The 21,822-nt window shown below is 37.7% G+C and overlaps 1 protein-coding gene and 1 pseudogene across 1 annotated transcript in view; one reads left to right on the top strand and one right to left on the bottom strand.

Moving 5' to 3' along the window:
- The window catches only part of DNAH7 (dynein, axonemal, heavy chain 7), a 308,525-nt gene that overhangs the window by 104,067 nt on the left and 182,636 nt on the right, over window positions 1-21,822 (bottom strand). Inside the window, exons 40-44 of the mRNA XM_006878928.1 lie at window positions 21,176-21,395; window positions 18,283-19,155; window positions 16,782-17,011; window positions 6,307-6,637; window positions 1,907-2,253 (exon numbers count right to left, since the gene is read on the bottom strand). Coding sequence (XP_006878990.1) covers window positions 1,907-2,253; window positions 6,307-6,637; window positions 16,782-17,011; window positions 18,283-19,155; window positions 21,176-21,395 — 2,001 coding nt within the window. The remainder of the gene's footprint in view (window positions 1-1,906; window positions 2,254-6,306; window positions 6,638-16,781; window positions 17,012-18,282; window positions 19,156-21,175; window positions 21,396-21,822) is intronic.
- LOC102868958 lies at window positions 4,365-4,742 on the top strand (annotated as a pseudogene).

Here is a 21,822-nt window from a genome sequence, read left to right as displayed (position 1 = left end):
TTTATGCTAGGGATTTAGAAGACAGCATCCGGCCAACCAACAAAATAGGATTCACATATGTGCCCCTTCCAAAGAAAGATGGTCCAAAAGAATATGGAAAATATTAAATGGTATCATTAATATCACACTCCATTAAAATTTTTATAAAGATCATTAAATAATGGTGGTAACAATACATCAACAAAGGACTGTGAAGCATAAGAAATATTATTGTGGATATCAGATAGATGGTTCTTGATGAAAAGCAGAGAAGACCAGAATTATTCTTATCTGTTTTAATGATAATGAAAAAATTCATTCATTAGTGTAAATCAAAAGTTTTTCATAACATTGCAAAGAATGGGAATTGCAGAACACAAAATTGTGCTCTTGTGGAACTTGTACATAGTCCATGAAGCAAATGGGGGGAAAGCATAGTGCATAGTTTAAAATCAGAAAGAGTATGTGTCAAGGTCCTATCCTTTTACTATATTTATGTATTCTGCATAATTCATAAATTACCGTAGAAGTTGGGCTCTATGAAAAATAATTCAGCACCAGAATTGGAAGAAGACTTATTAACCTGCGATATATAGATGATTGGAAGCACGAGCAGCATCCACTTCCTAAACAGCATGCCTCTGGAAAATACGCACTTTGAGAAACTATGATAGTTATAGAAAGGTTTCAGGTCTTTTGTTCATAGGGTCATTATGAGTCATGCTCGATGGCAATCAACAACAGCAGCAACAACATATAGATGATTAAACCTTGACTGTTGAAAAGGAAGCACGTCGGTCTTAAGGCACTTACTGATGAAGATCAAAGACTAGAGTGTTCAGTATGAATTAGCCCTCAGTATAAAGAAAACAAAAATTCTCACAATAGGATTAAGCAATATCATGATGTTGTTGTTGTTATGTACCATCGAGTTGCTTGCGACTCATAGCGACCCTATGTACAACAGCCCTAACCTCTGCTCTGTCCTGTGCCAATCTGTCTCTGACACTCCCATCCTGATTATTCCAGTCACTGAATCAATCCACCTCATAGAGGGCCTTCCCCTCCTGCGCTGTCCCTCCACCCTCCCAAGCATGATGTCCTTCTCCAAGGACCGGTCTCTCCTCACAACATGTCCAAAGTATGTTAGACGGAGCCTCAGAATCCTTGCCTCCAAGGAGCCACCCGGTTTAACCCTTTCCAGGACGAATCTGTTTGTTTTCCTAGCAGTCCACGGTACTCTCAATACTCTTCTCCAGCACCACAGCTCAAAGGTATCAATTCTCCTTCTATCCTCCTTGGTCACTGTGCAACTCTCTGATGCATTAACAAGTGATTGTGAAGACCATGGCCTGTATCACACACACCTTAGTCTCCAGAGAGACATATATGGCGAAAATGACACTATCAAGGATTTCATTTTACTTGAATCCAAATTCAGACTCTCATGGTTTCACTGCATGTTACTTAGGTAAACATGTAATGTGTTTATTGTTATTTTCAAATAAGAATTGAAACAACTTCAGATTTTTTTAAAAATTTGTCTTAATTTCTAATATCGAAAAGAAAGTTCTTTGAAATTTGAAACCCATTTTTAAGCTTTGTTATAATTTTTAAGTGTGTGAGTCCAAAATGAAGTTGAATGAAGGAAAAGGCAATGGGTGGATAGACACAATGGCAATTAATGCTATAAAATAAAATGTCTATAAATTATTATATGAAACATTACTATTTAAAAGTAGGAAAAAAAACTGATACATTATCCTATTTTTAATACTTTAATTCTGCCTCCAACAACTACATAAACACATAGCAGGTATTAGACATGATTTTCTGAGAAGGCTCTCACCTAAATAAATTTTGAATTTCATACTAAATAATCAGATGTGAAAATAAAACATACCAGTGAGTTTTTGTCAGGACTTACTTATCATAGGAATCCATTGCTATGACCCATTTGCACAGACCTTCTGCAGCTGTGGAAGCATTTCGAATCTTCTCTGGAACAAAATCAGGATTTGGAATATATTGTTTTCTTATGATATTCATATAAGCTGCAGGAATATTATCCTTGTCATATTCGTGAAGTGACTGCAGAAATCTAATGTCACCGAGAAGTCTCTTAGCTGGACCCCAGAAATCTTCTATTTTTTTCCCTGAGCCTGATGGGTCAGGGATTTTATCAGCCTTGATGCCTTTCAAAATGCATATAGCTTCCATCACAAGCTTGACGCCAGCAGGAGGACTCTTCATGGACTTTACCACTGTGATGTCCTTGAAATAATAGTACACTAATTACTCAAAGTGAAATGTGTGTTAATTATACTTCATTCCTGTTTTCACACTAAACTTTTGCATACAGAGGTACCTTGTTCATTGGGTAGAAATGGTGACAGCAGTAAAATTTTATCACAAAACAATGAGGAGGTTTTCTGAAGGGATAAGTTAAAAGCTAAAACATTTTTTAATTTACAGTTTTTAATTTTAAATTTTAAAGCTTTTAATTTTAAAGTTTGCAGAGACTTTGGATTTTCATTTATTGTTACACTTTTCTACCTGCCCAGCCTTCTTCCCACTCCCCAGTTTGCTCTTCTCATTGAAAAATAAGAGAAAAATTCATTTGTTGTTATACAATCCCTCCCCCCAAGTCCACTTCATTATGCAGCCTTCATTCTGGACTTCTGTCATGACAATAATACCTAATTATATATCCCTTTTAAACAGTTCTCTCCCTCATCTGTTTCAATGCAGTATACACAATTTATTGCATCTTTCTCAGTCTCCCGCTAACCCTGATGTTAGTCTCGTTTTACAATGGCATTATGCGGTATTTATCCTTTTGTGACTGAGATATTTCATTCAGCATAGTTTCCTTCAGGATCACCCATTTTGTGTAATATTTGATGAGTTTCTTGTTTTTCAATGTAGTGTAGTATTCCACTGTGTGAATATACCACAGGCTCTCTATCCATTCATTTGTGAATGGGCTCTTAGGTTGTTTCCAACTCTTTGCTATTGTGAACAAAGCCACGATAAACATGGGTGTGCATATATCTGCTTGGGTGGCAGTTACAGTTTCTTTGGGGTATATTTCCAATAGTGGAATTGCTGGGTTAAATGTTATTTCTATTTACAACTTTTTGAGAAAGTGCCATACTGCCTTCCATAGTGGTTGCACCATTTTACACTTGCACCAACAGTGAATAAGGGTTCCAGTTTCTCCACAACCTCATCAGCATTTGTTGTTTGCTGTTCTGTTAAATTTTGCTATTCTTACTGGGGTGAGATACTAGCTCATAGTTGTTTAGATTTGCATCTCTCTTAGAGCTAGGGATTTTGAACATTTCATGTGTTTGTTTTCCATCTGAATGTCTTCTTTGGTGAAGTGTTTGTTCATATCCTGTGCCCATTTTTCAATTGGGTTGTTTACCTTTATCTTGTTGTGCTTGAGTATGCTAAAATATGTTCTATGTCAAATATCTGAAGTCTACTTCCGAAACACAGCAAAAGAACATTAGGAAGTTACAACTTTCTAGTTAGTAAAGACAATGAAACAGATGTTCATAGGAAATATTAGAAAACTGGGAAAATGATATACATAAAATCCCTTCAAATTCTACTACATGCATATGACTAAATATTTTTATTTATACTCTTTCTACATGTTGTTCTATGTGTACATGCTACAAACCAGTATATATTTTAAGAGATGAAATTATATCTACCATGCATGCTATATTCCATTATGAATCTATAGTGTACTCCATGTCAGTGAACATTTACATTATTGCTATTAATGGTTTCTCTGATAGAGTTATGCACCTTAATTATAATTCCCCCTACTGTTTTAGTATTATAAGAGTTGAAATACTGAATAAGAGACTTTGTATCTTTTCTTTTTAAAGCCTTGGTACATGTTGAAAAGCTATTCTTTAGAAAGTTGAGTTCCTGTTTAACTGGACCCTTTGAAGTACTGTCAAGTATTCCACAGACAAAAGAATTTTGTTTAAATCTTAAGTTTCTTTAAATAAAAATGAGGTAGAATATCTACATACATTTACTATTACCACTTCTTCTAAAGAAGTGCATTACTTCCTCTGGTGGCCTAGTGATAGCTTTCAGTTTGAATCTCCTCACATCCAATTTACTGCCTCTGAAAACCCACAGGAGGGTCATCTACAGATCAGTTCTGACTCAACAGTACATTACTACAACAATAATCCTGTTTAGAGCTACATTTTATTATTGATTTGTAATACCTTTTTTCATAGAAGGCTTATTAACACTTCGTCAACAATGTGTTTTAAAACAACACTGACGGGGCTCTCTCGCTCCTTCCTCTGCCCGTGTTTCTCCCAAAGCCGTGGTGCAGGAGGGAGACCGAGATGGCAGATGAGCTCACCAAGGCTCAGACCACCGGTCTTGTGGCAATACAATCTTCCGGAAGATAATCCGGAAGGAAATCCCAGCCAAAATAATTTTTGAGGATGAGCGCGGTGCCTCCCTTTACATGACATTTCACCTCAAGCACCAAGTCATTTTCTGGTGATACCTAAGAAACCTATTACCCAGATTTCTGTAGCAGATGATGATGAAAATCTTCTTGGACATCTCATGATTGTTGGCAAGAAATGTTCTGCTGCTATGGGCTGCAAAAGGGTTATCGAATGGTGGTGAATGAATGTTCAGATGGGGGACAGGGTGTCTATCATGTTCTTCTCCATGTTCTTGGAAGCCAGCAGATGCATTGGCGTCCTGGTTAATTTTGCTTTAGGAATACTTTTCCCTTCTTTAGACAATGATCAGATTTGCAAGTTCGAATATGTTAAGCAGTACACTTACTATTGCCTGTGTACAAAGATACTAAGGCAATAATTTGAAAAGCTCATGTGTAATAAGACTTGGTGGCATGGTTAAAAAAAAAACAACACAACACTGACAGAGTGCTTCATGACATCATTGTAATACAGATCCAATTACAGATGCATTTAGATGTTTATAAAAGTGAGTCTTAGAATCCACAATATATACACTTAGTTTTAATCCTCTTTACTGGAGTACAATGTTCATATAAGAACTCCTATTTCATGATAAGTTATCACATGAGCTTCTTATTATTTGCACAATAAAATGCCCCTGAATAATCAATAAAACACAAATAGACATTCTTCTGGTATGTTCTGCTTTCAGCCAAGGTCCATCTGACACTGGCAATGATAAATTTATGGCAAAGAAGAGCCATGGCTTCTGCTAAATCCAGCTTGTATTTCTGGCAGTTCTCTATGTACCATTGCAATAGTTTTTAAAATAATCTTCAGCAGGTGATATTATTTGATAATTTCCATATTCTGTTGGGTCACCTTTTTTTGGGAAAGGGAATGAATATAGATCTCTCCAGTCAGTTAGCCAGGTAGCTGTTTTCCAGATTTCTTGGCACAACTTGGTGAGGACATCCAAGGCTACATCTGTTTGTTGAAATATGTCAATTGGTATTCTATCAATTCTTGATCCAGGCCATGGTCTTTGTAATTACTTCCTATGCATCTGAGAGCTGAACAATGACTACGGATTACAGAAGAATCTAGCCCACTGAGTTGTGGTGCTGGAGAAGATTCTTGAACATATCATGGATTACAAAGAACAAACAGGTCTGTCTTGGAAAGGGTAAAACCAGGTTGCTTCTTGGAGGCAGAGATTGTGACACTCTGTCTTTGGGCATGCTACCAGGAGGAACCAGTACTTAGAGAAGGACATCATGCTTGCAAATGTTGGGGTCAGCACCAGAAAGGAAGACCCTAGATGAGACGGATTGACACAGCAACTGTGGTAATAGAGGAAGGTGTGTAAGAGTCAATGAAACTGGCTCAGGATAGGGCAGGGTTCAGACCATTATTCTTAAGGACACTATAAATCATAGCATGTGACAACAACAACATCACATATGAGAAATTTTGCTTTTTCAAAATTGTCTGTTATTCTCATTCATTGTTTTCTTCTTCCAGTTTAGTTGGGAACCCTTCTGTCAATATCAAGATGACTTCAATTGCATTAAATTTGGAAACTAATCTGGAGAGACAAAATTAGATTGTAGCATATTCTATTGGCCTAGTGATAAGAAACTGCCCTGTAATCCCAAGAGCATACAGTTCTAATCCACCAGCTGCTCCGTAGGAGAAAGATGGGAAGTCTCTCTCCTAGCAATTTACTGCCTCTGAAAATCAGCTAGAGGGTCAGGCGGGGTTGGTCCTGACTCAATGGTATTCAACAGCAAGTATTTTTTTGAACTATTAATGACATTTCCTACCAAGTGTCAGGTGGTGCACTCACCTGAGCAGTCAGAGTATCCAGAGCATTTAGGGCTGACTCTAATATTGGCAAGGCCTCTGCCAGGTCAGCATCACATTCATCTTTGATGGCTTTGGCAGCCATAGCTTGTTCATTTGCCACCGTTTCATCAGCTTTCACTATTTTTTCTGTTTTGGCAACTTCCACAGACTCCCTCTCAATAATAATCATCATTTCATCAACCTCCTTGCTAGCAACTTTTAATTGAGGTTGCAGAGCCTCCAACTCAGTCTGCATCGTGGCTACTTGAGATGAAGCAGAATCCAGTTTCTCCAAACCTACTTCATATCTTTTCTTCATTTTCATTACCTCACTGGAAGGAAACAGAAAAACCAAGATTAGATTTTAAAATTAGCATTCTTCAAGGAAAAAACTGCTTTTTTAGTATCCCAACAGCACCTAGAGAATGATATATTTTGTATTACTAAAATAGTTCCACCATTAATTTCCATCCCTATTAGATAGAAATACATGATCTTGATGTTTTCCAGTCTTCCCAATGCATAAATGATAGAGTGTTCTGGAAGATTAACATATTTAATAACACTTTATAAAAAAATATGAGCTGCAGAACATTTGACTCTCTGTAGTTAAGAGCAGACAATGCCCTATGGTCATTTTGTATTTCTAATCCCTAGCTGGAATTATCTAGTGGCATGATGAAAACTGAGAAGAATAAATATACTAGACAAGTAGCCTGCTGTATCAAAATAAATGATTACTCATCTACAATAAGTCACCTTGGGGAGTTTATTCAAATGATATTACAGTTCCTTAAAAATATTCTTAGTATCACTTCTTTTGAACAGACTTAAGTGTCTAAAAATATGTTACCTTGAATATTATCAGAGGTAGCAAAATATTTCAAAAAATATTAAACATGTAGAAACAGATTTTTTTTCCTAAGAAAAGTACAGCAAATAGTATCAGTAATAAATCTCATTACTATTGTTTGGGAGTGTTAAATGATAAATCATAACTGATATGAAGTAATGTAATACTTAAGTGAAATTAAAATTTTAGTTGTCAAAATGTTCTCTAGATAATTATATGTATGTTGTTGTTAAGTGCCGTCGAGTCGCCGCGACTCATAGAGATCCTATGAAGGAGAGTCTTCGACGCTTGGATGTCTCATCCTCTCTCCAGGTTCATAGGGTTTCTGGAGGCAAGCTGTTAGGGAAGTGGATGCCACTCCTCCTTCCAAGCAATTATATGTATAGAGAAAAAATTTTTTACACATTAATTTTTAATATCTGATATGCCATAATGTATAAATGTATAGGATGACACATTTTAGAAATTTTCCTCTTAAAATGAACTGCAGGCAAGGACCAAACCAGTCTGATAATTGTCATGAAAACAGAAGAATTATGAAATAACTTCAATTGAATTCTAAACTGACTTGAACTGCAAAAGTTACCAGGAGAACAATGAAAACAAAACAAATAGAAATAGGGGCAAGCTACATCAAAGCTCTTCTATGTTAGCAACATATCTGATGGCAACGCAGGCTGAGAGGACTGTATTTGTACAACCTTACTGCCTTTGAGCTTAGTTTCAGGAGAAACCTCATAGAGCAAGCCCAAGTATCATTCCTGCTAACAAGAGATGTGGTGGGTCACCCCAATGTGACCTTTTGCTAGCTAAATCACTGGTTTCCTGGCAGGTGATCTGATAATTTGCTTCTTGGTTAGAGTACTAGCTGGCAATAAAGAGATCAAAAGGTTTAGATATTAAGGGGAGGATTACTTCAGCATGGGAATTCCAGACTGAGATAAAACGGAAGTGGAAAAAATAATACCTAGAAAATATCAGTCTTTCAGCTTTCCTCTAAGTGTGTATGTCATTGAAGCCTGTCTTTAAACATGTTGCTTGCATAATCAAATAGTTATAAATTGTATCCAAAATAAAAGTTAAAGATCATACAACATACACAGAGTTATCATCATAATAGCCATAATTGTAATAGAAATAATGCTGCTGCAATGTAGCAGCACATTTTAGGGACTAGAGATGGAAATTAATGGTAGGAAGTTTCAGATCTCTATATGCCAATATCAAGGAATTAACAATTTTGAGAATGGCTTTTCTCTCCATTGTCTTAGCCCCCCTGGAGGTACAGTCTCCACCTGGCTCAAATATAAACATGTGCTTCAATGTTGATCAGTATCTTCAACATTGTCAACTGCTGCAAGGCTAACTTATAAGAGAGCTACTCAGACTGTAGCAGGGTTGTGGGACAGTATAGCCTCAAAGAACCAGGGCCAGAGCCCTTAAGATGGCAACCTCAACACCAGGAGGAAACAAGAAGAAATAGCACATTTTAGGGACCAGAGGTTCCTATACCAGAGGTATCTTGCTGTTGCCTGAGAAGTTGCTGGATTAAGGAAGGACTCTATCTTGCTGTTGCCAGAGAAGCTGTCCGAACTAATTGAGGGATTGTGCCTTTCTAGTAACCTGGCTTGAGGCTGCTATTTACTGAATCTGGACTTTCACTATCTAATATCTTTTGTCTTTCCCCGTCAACTTTTTTCCATAATAAACCTCACCACTATTAGTACAAAGAGATTCTGTAAAGTCTGTATGATAATTTACAATGATTTTTTAATCCAGCGAGTAGTAGGAGTAGGGGTAGGAAAGTGGATAATCATGTCTGACCGTAGGTACTGTGGATGTTAGTAATGGGGACTTTCCCTGTTGATGTTATTTGATGGGGACAGTTCCCCTCTTGCCTTTACTCCTTTTGACAATGCTATGACTGAAAACCAGGGTGCAGATCATATTTTATATATTTGAAATATGTATTAATATCAAGAATTTGTTATCATCCATAGAGTCAAATGCCTTTGCATAGTGAAAAATAACACAAATACACAGACATTCTTCTGGTATTCTCTGTTTTTAGCTAGAATCCATCTGACATCAGCAGTGGTATCCCTCATGCCACAGCCTCTTCTAAACAGATCTTGTAATTTTGGAAGTTCTCTGTTAATATACTGTTCTTCACATTTTTGGATGATCTTCCGTAATATTTTCCCTGCATGTGGTATTAATGATACTGTTTGATAATTTTCACCATCTGTTGGATCATCTTTCTTGGGAATGTGAACAAATATGGATCTCCTTCAGTTAGTGGACCAAACAGTTGTCCTCTAAATTTCCTGGAAAGTCAACCAAGCATGTCGAGGGCTGCATTTGTTAGTTCAATCATGAGAACTGGTATTCTGTCAATTCCTGGGGCCTTATTTTTTTGCCAATGTCTTCAGTGTAGTTTGAACTTCATCCTTCATAACCACTGACCTTGTTTATACAGTACTTTCTGAAATGTTTGAGTATTAACCAATTATTTTTTATACAGTGACTCTGTATTCCTTCCATTTCCTTTTGAAGTTTCTGGATTATTCAAGATTTTGCCCATAGTATTTCTCAGTATTGCAATTCGAGGCTTAAATCTTCTTTTCAGTTTGTTGAACATAAGAAATGTCAAGCGAGTTCTTTTCTTTTTCTTCTCCACCTCCAATTCTTTGCACATAAGTTAAAATACATTAAGAAGAAGGGAAATCTGAAAACATATAATTATGATCATACAAAATCTATTCCTAGACCAAGTTGCTGTTGTTGAACAGAGAAAGGGAATACTTCATGGTTTAAAATCAGAAAAAGTATGTGTGAGGATTGTATCCTTTCTCCACTCCTATTCAATCTGAACTCTGTGAAGAAGAATGTGGCATCAGGACGGGAGGAAGACTCATCAATAACCTGTATGATGAAGATGGCCCAACATTGTTTGCTGAAATGAGGAAGACTTGAAACACTTGCTGCAGAAGATCAATGACTATAGCTTTCAAAATAAGCTGCATCTCAATATAAAGAAGACAAAAATCCTCACCCTGAACCAATAAACAACATCAGGAAAGATGGAGAAAAGATTGAAGTTGTCAACAATTTCATCTTACTTGGATCCACAATCAACATTCTTGATACTAGCAGTAAGATCAAGAGATGTGTTGCACTGGGTAGGCATGCTGTCTGAGACCTCTTCAAACTACTGTTGGAAGAATGTCAATTTGAAGAATAAAGTATGACTGATTCAGGCCTGGTCTTTCTGATCACTTGCTATGCATCCAAGAACTAGACAATAAATAAAGATTAAAGAAGAATTGATACCTCTGAGCTGTGGTATTAGATTGTTGTTGTTGTTATGTGCCGTCGAGTCATTTGCGACTCATAGCGACCCCATGTACAACAGCCCTAACCTTGCTGTCTCCTGTGCCAATCGCACTGCCTCTGACACACCTATCCCGATCACCCAGTCACCGAATCAATCCATCTCATAGAGGGTCTTCCCCTCCTGCGCTGTTCCTTCACTCTGCCAAGCATGATGTCCCTCTCGAAGGACGTGTCCCTCCTTACAACATGTCCAAAGTATGTCAGACGAAGCCTCAGAATCCTTGCCTCCAAGGAGTCACCCAGTTTAACCCTCTCCAGGACAAATCTGTTTGTTTTCCTAGCAGTCCATGGTATTCTAAATACTCTTCTCCAGCACCACAGCTCAAAGGCATCAATTCTCCTTCTATCCTCCCTAGTCATTGTCCAACTCTCTGATGCATAACAAGTGGTTGCAAAGACCATGGCCTGTATCAGACACACCTTAGTCTCCAGAATGACACCACTGTTCTTCAGTACTTTGGAGAGGTCCCTAACAGCGGACTTTCCCATCGCAATACGTTTTTTTTTTTTATTTCCTGGCTGCTGGTGCCAAGAGTACTGACGTGGAGCCAAGCAAACTAAAGTTTTTAACAATCTCAATCTCTTCGCCATCCATCCTGATGCTGCCAATTGGTCCAGTGGTGAGAATCATTGTCTTCTTGACATTAAGCCTCAATCCATACTGAAGGCTGCAGTCCTTGACCCTCTGCAGCAAGTGCATGAGGTCCTCCTCAGTTTCAGCAAGCAGGGTTGTGTCATCTGCATAGAGCAGATTGTTGATAGATCTTCCACCAATCCTGACACCACACTTCTCCTCATAGAGCCCAGCCTCTCGGATAATCTGTTCTGCATACAGGTTGAAAAGGTATGGAGATAGGACACATTCCTGGCATACACCTTTCCCAATTTTGAACCATGCAGTGTTCCCCTGCTCTGTCCTGACAACTGCCTCTTGGTCCAAGTATAGGTTTCGCATTAGCACGATCAAGTGTTCTTGGATTCCCATTCTTCTCAGAGTCAGCCATAGTTTGTTATAATCTACACAGTCAAATGCCTTTGCATAGTCAATGAAACACAAATATACATTCTTCTGGGATTCCCTGCTTTCAGCCAAGATCCATCTAACATCAGCTACAATATCCCTAGGACCACGACCCCTTCTAAACCCAGCCTGGACTTCTTGCAGTTCTCTGCTGATATGCTGTTCCAGTCGTTTTTGGATAATCTTCAGTAGACTCTTGCTTGCATGTGAAAGCAATGATATTGTTCTGTAGTTTCCACACTCTGTTGGGTCACCATTTTTGGGATGGGAACAAATACAGATCTCTTCCATTCCATTGGCCAAGTGGTTGTTCTACAGATTTCTTGGCACAACTCAGTGAGCACGTCCAGGGCAGCATCTGTTAGCTGAAATATGTCAGTTGGTATAACATCTATTCCTGGGGCCTTGTTGGTATTGAATAAGATCACTAAATATTCCGTGGACTGCTAAAAGAGAAAACAGATATATGCTAGGAACAAAATGTAGCCAGAATTCTCATTGAAGGCAAGGAAGACAAAGCTTCATGCCACATACTTTGCGCATTTGCTAGAAGAGGGTATTCGTTGGAGGGAGATATCAGCATGGAAAGGTGAAGAAAGATCAGTGAAAGACAATAAGGACATCAAAAGATGGATTGACATCATGACTGCAGCAATGGGCTGAAGAGTGTCATAAATCATGAGGATGACACAAGACAGACCAGGGTTCAAGTCTGCTGTTCATAGGGTCACTGTGAGTTGTAATTAACTTGATGATAAGGATTTTTGTCTTCTTCTTGTTGAGGTGTAATCCATATTGAAGACTGTAGTCCTTAGCATCTGTGACAAGCAATTGAAGCCCTCTCACTTTCAGCAAGCAAGGCTGTGCCAACTGCATAACACATAGGTGTTGATGAGTCTTCCTCTGATCCTGACACCATTCCTCCTCAAAATCCAGTTTTTTGAATCATTTGTTCAGCATATATTTTTAATAGGTATAGTGAAAGGCCACATCCCTAATACACACCCTTCCTGATTTTAAATTGTTCAGTATTTCCTTGCTCTGTTCAGACAACAGCTTCTTGGTCTAGGTACAGATTTCATATGAGTACAACAAGTGTTCTGGGATTCCCATTCTTTTCACTCTTACCTAGAGCTTGTTATGATACACACAAAAGTCTTTGCATAGTCAGTAAAACATAAATAAACCATCTTGGAGTATCTATGTTCTGCAAAATCCATCTGACATGAGCAATGATATCCCTGATGTATCCCTGATGTCACAGCCTCTTCTAAACCCAGCTTGAGGGTAAACTCAAGAGGGTTGTTGTTTTCATTAAATGCCATCAAGGTAAATATGACTCATAGAGGCTCTATGAACAACAGATCTAGACCCTGTCCTACCCTGTGCCATCCTCCCTCTTCCTGACATACCACAACCCATTGCAGCAGTCAAGTGCCAGTCCATCTGGCTGAGGGTCTTCTTCTCCTCACCTTCCACCTTTCCAACCATAATGTCCCTCTCTAAGGAACAGCCTCTCCTAGCAACATGTCCAAAGTATGTGAGACAGAGCTTCAAGATCTCTGCCCTTTCTCTAAGACATATCTGTTCTCCAACACTCAGCTTAACGGCATCAATTCTTCTTTTGTCACCTTTATTCATTGTTCAGCTCTCAGACATAACTGTCCTCAAATTCCTTAACATAGACTGGTGAGTCCATTCAGGGTTGCATCTCTTACTTGAAACATGTTAGTTGGTATCTCATTGATTCCTGGGTCCTTATTTTTAGCCAGGATTTTCAATACACCTTCAACTTCTTCCTTTATTACCATTTCTTTACAGAAGTCCTCTATCATTATCATTCCTTTAGTTTGCTTTGTCTTTCTGACTTGCCTTTTGAACTCTTCTGTTTAGCTCTTTTGTCTTCTCAATGTTGTAGGGCAATTTTCAGGGTCTCTTTTGCTCTCTTTTTTTATTTTTTCTTTCTCCTATACTTTTTTAGTGATCCTTTGCTCTCTTTATGGATGGTATCCTTGATGTCACTTACAACTTCTTCAGTCTTTGATGATTAGTGTTTAATGCTTCAAACTTATTCTTAAGATGATTTTGAAATTCAGGTAGGATAGACTTGATCATATCTTAATTCTTGTGAACTTAATTTTCTTGAGCTTCAATGTGAACTTGCAAATGAGTAACTGATGGTCTGTTCCACACTCAGCACCTGACCTGGTTTTGACTGCTGATATTGAGCTTCTCCAGTGATTTTTTTTATTTTATTAATGTTAATGAACATTTACAGAGATTTTGGATTTTAATTCATTCATTGTTGCATTTTTTTTCTTTACCCCCCACCCCCAGTTTGCTCCTCTCTTTGAAAAACAAAAGATTTCCCCCATAGACACAATCAATCTTGTTCCTATGCAGTCCATCTGGTGAGATTCATATGTAAAGTCACTGTGCTTTCTATGTAAGGTATTTGTGATGCATAAGTCATTGAACATACAAACTTTGATCATTCTAGTTCTGCCTTCATTGCATGTATAGTTAAAGACAATTTTTTTATAAAAAGACAATTTCAAGTGCTATCCTGAAGTACAATGTTATGCATGATGTGGTATTATTCACATGCATATAAGGAAGACCTATTACTATGACTATTATTCAAATACATGCACTAAAAGCTAAAGCCAAAGAGGACAAATTGAATTTTTACCAAATTTTGCAGTCATAAGTTGATCAAATATCCAATCAAGATGAATTAATAGTAATTGGTGACTGAAATGCAAAAGTAGAAACAAAGCGGGAGGAAAGGGAGTTGGAAAGTCTGGACTTTATGACAAAAATGAAAGCAGAAATGGCCTAGAGGGAAATCACATAGTTAACTGAAGAGCAAGGCAATAAACAATGAAAGGGACGTCAGCAAAAATAAGAAAAAGAAAGCACATGGGAAGAGTCTTAGAGCTAAAGGCAACAGAGGCAGATGATACTATATATACAGATTGGCAGTAAGAGTACTAATAGTCAACAAATGCATCTGTCGACAGACATGCGAGCTGAACAGGTGTAGGAAGAATGAGACTGTAACGGCAAACACCTATAGTTATGAGGGAAGAGATTTCTAAATATGTGCTAAACAAGCTGCAAATATGCTCATGAATGTAGTATAGTGCATAGAGGCAACATGATGCAAATTTCTTAGTCATAACCAAACACCTTGACGGGCTCAGGATCATAGTCTTGGGGAACAACAAGGTCAAGCACACAGCCAATCCATACAGAAAATCCTACTTTGGACAGTAGCATCAGAGTCTCAAAAATTTATTAATGGTCATCTAAGGTACACAACACATAAGTTACACTTACAATGAGCTAGAGTTGAGTTGACAGCATATAAAAACAACAAGAAGGTACACTACTGATCTTTCTGTAGATGGACAAAGAAGAATGAATAAAATTAAATATGGAAAAATACTGGTTTAAAGGACTAATGAACTAAGTAAACTTTAGCCTTTAATGGCCTTTTGGCCAAAGAACTAAGTGGAATATGGCTACTACTAGCAAATGCTCTAAATTCTTAAAAGATCTCAGAGAGAGTGGTGGAAAAGTATGGAAAGAATTTCAATTTGTGTAACAAGATCAAGTTTACTAATCTAACAGAGACTGGTAGAAATCCTGGAAAAATGACTCTTGGTCACCCTCACCTGGAACTCAAGTTACCCCCACTGATCTGACTGCTCAACTTGTAGCCAAACAAAAGGCCTATAAAGTGAACAATACCAATAGTGAGGTATGAGGTCCTTAGAACAACAACCATTTGAGATCAAAAGTCTAGCTTTTGCCCAACAAAACAATGTTCAGAAGACAGGAAGGGTTAGGAAAGAAAAGGAAATGGAAACAGAAAACCCAGGGGGACAGTGATATAACAGTACAGAACTATAATCAATGTCATGAAACACAATGAAAAGTTTACTGGAAAACCAGTTTTACCCATAAAATTTCACCCAAAACGTGTATGAACTGTAGAATGGAAAACTAATCTGCTCTATAAACATTCACCTAACTCACATTTAAAAGTTAAGTGTATTTTTAATAATTTTTTTACAATATTTAATACCTTTTAAAGTAATAGACCAGCCATGAAATTTCAATTTAAATTATATAATTGAAAAATAGGAGGATAAAAATCCCATTAAGTTCTTAGAAATAGTTAAAAGAACTTAAGTTTCAACTTCATAGATGTATATTTAAGTAGCTAAATAATTTTTACTTGCTAACGAAACTGTAAATGATAATGCTATATTAATACTGGTAGCAGGAAATTTAGTATAGAAAAGTGTGTTTAGTTTTTCAATAGGATCAAACACTAATCAAAGATGACCTTAAAGTGATCACTACAATTTTCTAAACTACTAGCCTAATGTTAATAAATTTTTCATTATTAGAGGCACTGAGAATTCATTTCTAGAACCAAAGAAACATTTTTGTTTTGTTTTGTTTTTATTAATTTTAATGAACAGTTACAAAGATTCTGGATTTCCATTCATCCATTGTTGCACTTTTCTCCCTGCCTCCCCCCCCCCCATTTCGCTCCTCTCTTTAAAAAGAAAAAAGAAAAATTCCTTCATTGGTATTCAATCCTCCCCCATTGCCCTCCCCCTGTCCCAAGTACACTTCACTATGCAACCTTCATTCTGGACTCCTGTGATAACCATAATACCAATCATATATCGCCTTTAATCTGTCCTTTCCCTCATCTGTTTCAATACAGTATACATAATTTATCCAGTTTTTCTCAGTCTTACCCCAACCCAGATGTCTTTCTCCTCATATAAAAGCTGTTATCTAGGGTATGAAGCTCACATTGAAACTTTGCATCATATATGTTGACTCATGTTCAAGGGGTTTCTAAAGAGAAAACTCTATCCATTCTCTAATTACTTATCCAAGAAAATGGGCTTATTTTAGAAATCTGTCCCCAAAAGTCATTGTCAAAATCTCCTGAGGCCATGCCACAGCTCCAAGCAGCATACTTTTCTTTTTTCTGTCATTATGATGTTATATACTGAAGAACAAACCATCTTCTAAAATGCATGATGTGGATTAAATAATTCAATGTTTGACAAAACATACAGTCAAAAACATATATGCAATAAACCACTCTAACATTACAGCCTTATGGTTTTTAAGCTGCTCTTGTTTACTTAGAAATATGAAAGATGACTTTTACCTTCTTTTCTTTTCTAACAACAACTTGAAGGTAGAGATTAATTCAAGATAAGAGGTAGGAGTCACATAGTTGTATCTCTGGAGTTCAATATAGAAGGACTTTGATAAGTTTATGGTCGAAGTGTGAAAACTTTTACACATGTTGATACAGCCATCTCGGACTTGCTCTGACATTTCAATGTCTTGTAAGAAGCGTGAGGCAACAGCCTGTAGTGCATCTTCAGGCCAGGACTAAATGGAAGATAAATGTCTTAGCACTTTATCACAGTTACCAACTTGAACTTGTTACTACAGCATTCCTTTACAGTCTATGGATGTTGGAGACGGCAGGGAATAAGGTAGAAGGGGAAGGAGACATTTTTCCCAAGTAACTTCATCTGAGGACATGAGATACCAAATCTGCATGACTTGTTCAAGGAATAAAGAAATTGTTTATGAGTCTTTCTAGGAATAAGCTGGAAAAGGAATTGAATCTCTTTCTATCTCTATATCTATTTATGTTTCTGTTATAGATATGATCACATATAATTCTTTCAACAGTCCTCAAAGTCAAATCTTCCCCCTAATATCTAGAATCTTAAAAAGAACTCCCTGCTACCTCTTGGATGGTTTATAAGCATCACAAACTTAGTTAAACCTAAAACATCATTTATATCTCCTCAAAGTTACTGAACTCTTTCTCTTAGTACAGTCTATCTAGGCAGTCTTTCAATCAAAACCATAAATTTTTCTTGTGTTCCTACTTCTTTCTCATCCTTACATCTATTCCATAATCAAATTCTATAGGGGAAAAAATATCAAACCACATCCAACTTTGACCCGGAGCCACCCCCTAAGGACAGGTTTTCCTAGGCTGTCAATCTTTACAAATCATCCTGTCTCAGCTTTCTCCCATGAAGTGGCTTTCAGGTTCCAACCACTGACCTTCTGATTAGCAGCTTGATTCTTTTACCACTATAACCCCTTAAGATCTTTTCCCCCTTTAAATGCCACCCAAATATTTTCACTTCTTTCTTTAATATCTATACTAATTATCTTAATTCAAGTCTTTGCTATCTGTTGTCACCAGCGTGAGTGTCCTAACTGATCTCCCTGCTCATGTTCTGTTGCGAGTCCCACAAACCATTCTCCATACAGCAGCAGCAGGATCTTTTCAACATGTAAATCAACTCATTATCACCCTACCATCATAAAAATCTAAATCTGTGTGCAAATTTCTACTTATCTGACCTTTTCTGACCACTGTTATTTTTTTCTATCATAATTTCTTGAGTCATATAATTTCACAAAATGCATATTCTTGATAAAAAAGAACTGAATTGGCACATTGACTATAACAATGGGCTCAAGCACAATGGAGAGTGTAAGAACAATGCAGGATAGAAAAAGGTGCAGATCAATTGTTTATAGGGTGACTATGAGCCATTCAACTCAACAGCATCTAACAAAGACACAAAAAGCTAAGATGTCAATGAAGAATTTAATGTTTTCCTCAGCAATACCTGAAACCAGTCGATTGTGCAGCAGTTAACAAGAGCAGGGAACTTTCTAAGACGATTCCGAAACGCATCTCCAATTGGGCTCATAGCAAGGACCACATGGAGTTGATTACGGCAGCGATCAATGAACATGTTGAACAGAGCTATGGGGCTACCATCTGTTTGTTTAGTTTTATCTCGCTGACGATCTAGTTGACGCATCTTCTCACATATTTCCTGCTTCTCATCTAATGCAAAGAGATTTGGAACCTCCCCGGCATTGAGCAAATTGTTGATGTCTTCTAGAAATGACTCTTTTTTAATCTGAGTATCTGTAAACAGGAAGACACCCTGCATTACACCTTCAGCACACTTCTTTAAGATCACTTTTAAATCTTCATGCCACTCAGTGCTGCTGTAGCCCTTGGAGATTTCAACCTGGAAAACGGAATAATCAGCCATGTGGGCTGCTAATCTGGTGACAGATTGCCTTCCGCTCCCTCCCACACCGACCAAAAGGGCATGGCTCCGAGGCTGCTTCAGGATCCGGGAAATTCTGCAGATGTGCTCGATGGCAAAGCGGAACAAAACGAGGTTCATGGTTTTCTTGCTAATATTATTGTACTCTTCTAGGTGAGCTTCAACTACCACTCTAAGGTTGTCCACATTGGCAACTTCTCTGTAGTTGGTGTCCTCTCTCTTGGGATCGTGGAAGTCACAGAACATTAAACTGCGTAAGTCATCTTCTTCCACGACCCCATCATTATTAAAGTCCAGTCCTTGGAAGAGTTCATGGAAATTTTCATTCATATATTTTTTCAAAACTTCCTGGATGTAGCTGACAAGCCAGCTTCGGTCTGTATTTTCCAGAAGACGATCATAATACACTCTCAGGACCTGTATAATAGTTTAAAAGTGGCATTAATTAAGTTTGCTCTTTGCTACTTCTGTGGAATATCTATTTTTTAATAATCAGGTAATATGAACATTAAAGATTAAGTGCCTTTGATAAATCAAAGTTAATGAAACATAGTAAGCTACTTTCATTCATTTAAAAAACATTTAAAGCTTCCAGAAAGATGGCAGACTAGGCAGATAGTACCCAGGCATTCTGCAACTGAGATACCAGAAAATAGAGATAATAGATAAAAATTATAATCCTGGAACCTTGGACATCAAAGGAAGCAAAAGGAAGGAGTGAAAGTATCAATTAAAGGAATAAACTAAATGGAAAAATGGACTAAGGAAACGGCTGAAGCTGTGAATCATGAATGCTTCTGGCATGGTTTACAAATCTTGAACTTCTGCAAGGAGCTTTCTGACTGGGGCAGGAATCCAGGATTCTAACAACCACTAAACTAAGTGTTGGCTGTTGACAAGAAGGTTTTTTGATTTTACTTTTTCTGTCCTCTCTTTGTCGTTATTGTTATTGTGTGCCATCGAATCAGATTCGACTGGCACAGAAGGAGATTGCCCTTCCTTCTCCAGTGGAGCATCTATCTAGTGGATTCAAACTTTCCAGATTGCAGTGCAGCTCCTTGCCACTAGGCCACCAGCACTCCCTTCACTTTTTCTGTTCACTCTTGTTTTTATTTCTGGGTTCTTGGGGGTTTTCCACCTGGCGGCAGCATTATCCATACTTCCCAACCACACACACACTCCCTGCAGCAAGAGCCAGGGCACAGGCTACACCAATGCCAGGACAAAGAGGAACAATCTCCTCTTGTATCATTTACTGCTTCTGAGAAGCCACGGGCGGTTCAGCTAGGAGTTGGTTCTGACTCGATGGCACACAACAACTGTATGGGATGGTTTCTTAGAGACTGCTGAAAACTTTTCTACTGAACTTAAGGCTTGTGTCCATGTCCCAAGGAGTTCTAGTAGAGTAGTGCCTTTGGCCTGAAGACCACTAGTTTGAATACATCAGCCACTCCATGGGAGAAAGATGGGAAGTGTCCTTTCATAACAATTTCAGCCTTAACAAACCCAGCAGAGTGCTGACACGTGTCAGAACCAACTGTACAACAATGGACAGTGTTTCATTCAGACTGTGTCATGTACCAGGATGTGGGTCAGACAACCAAACAACCTACAGTGAAGGATTTCTAGATACTTCTCCAAAGAACTACTTGCAGGGACCATATGGGACACCCTGCTGTGACCAATATTTCCAAGTGGAGAGGTTCTTCACCTGAGCGTGTATTTTATGAATGAGATTTAGGATTTCAAATTGCCATGTCAAAAAATCCACAGAAATCAGTTTTATTTTAAAATATAACACAATCTCCCTTGTCAAGTTTCTAAACCTTATCACTTAAGTTATAAAGTTTAGAATTTAAAGAACTAGCATAACATCCTTAATGGGCTAAACATCAAAATGGAGGTTGAAGCTCAACTCAGAAGTCCTTATGTTAGGACATTCTGCAAAACCAAAACTCAGAAAATCTTATGTCAGAACATCTTCTGAAACCAGAACTCAGAAAATCCTATGTCAGGATATTTTTTCAGAACCAGAACTCAAATTCCCATATCAGGACCTTTCCCAAAACCAGAAATTTTATGCACCAATGAGATACTGTAACGTCAACTCATCTCACAACCCCTAAAACACACTTGCTAAAACCCCATATAAGCCCCCTAAGCCCAACCCCCAGTGCTCCCTTTGTTGAGTAGCCCGGCCGCACAATAAACTTTGAGAATTCTACCTCTACCTTGGCGTGGTTCTTGGCTTCGATTCAAAACCTTTCAATCCTCCCACTGAGTCAGATTCTCAGTCTACTTTATAAATATTAAGCTATTATCCTGACATTTTTTAATATATGTGCATGTGTGTTTGTATACATACATACACACACATTTTTTTGACCTTTGCTTTTCACATAAACTCATTTCACATTTTAATATCATGTCATTTTACCTCATGAACCCAAAGACGTTTAATCACTTCCTTGGTTTCTGCTGTTTCTGGTCTTGACAAACACACACCCTGAACAACCCGGGAGAAATCACGGAGGTTGAACAAGTAGTGTGATTTGGCTGGAGTAGGCAAGAGATTCTTCATTGCTTCTTTATATAAACTCATTGTACCATTGACAATTTGTGAGGTCATCTCTAGAAAACTGTCTGGGAATTTATAACTTTAAAAAATTAAGGAAAGAGAAAAATGTTAGCAAACAGAATTATGACACAAAAATTATAATTAGCATGATCAATATATTTAACTCAAACTGAACTGACTGGTTTGGTATGCAAAATCATCACTTCTTATCATAACAAAAGAATGCTTAGTTTTTAAAAACCATAGTCCATTAATTCACATTCAAAAGAACTCCATTAAATAAGTAGAAAACCAGTGTAATGGTCTTGGAATTCTTTAAATTTGTAGACAGAAAAATATACCACAGAAAGCTCCATGGTCTAAAGTAACTAGCAACAACACCAAAAAGAACTCAACACAATGATAACAATAAAACCTAACCTTTCAATAGTCACACTGAACGTGAATGGTTTAAACGCACCACTGAAGAGAAAGAGAGTAGCAGATTGGATAAAAAAACAAAATCC

Source organism: Elephantulus edwardii, unplaced genomic scaffold (genome assembly GCF_000299155.1).
Source record: "Elephantulus edwardii isolate Elephantulus edwardi_28Jun2011 unplaced genomic scaffold, EleEdw1.0 scaffold00001, whole genome shotgun sequence".
Classification (NCBI taxonomy): Eukaryota; Metazoa; Chordata; class Mammalia; order Macroscelidea; family Macroscelididae; genus Elephantulus; species Elephantulus edwardii.
This window is presented reverse-complemented; position numbering and strand designations above follow the sequence as displayed.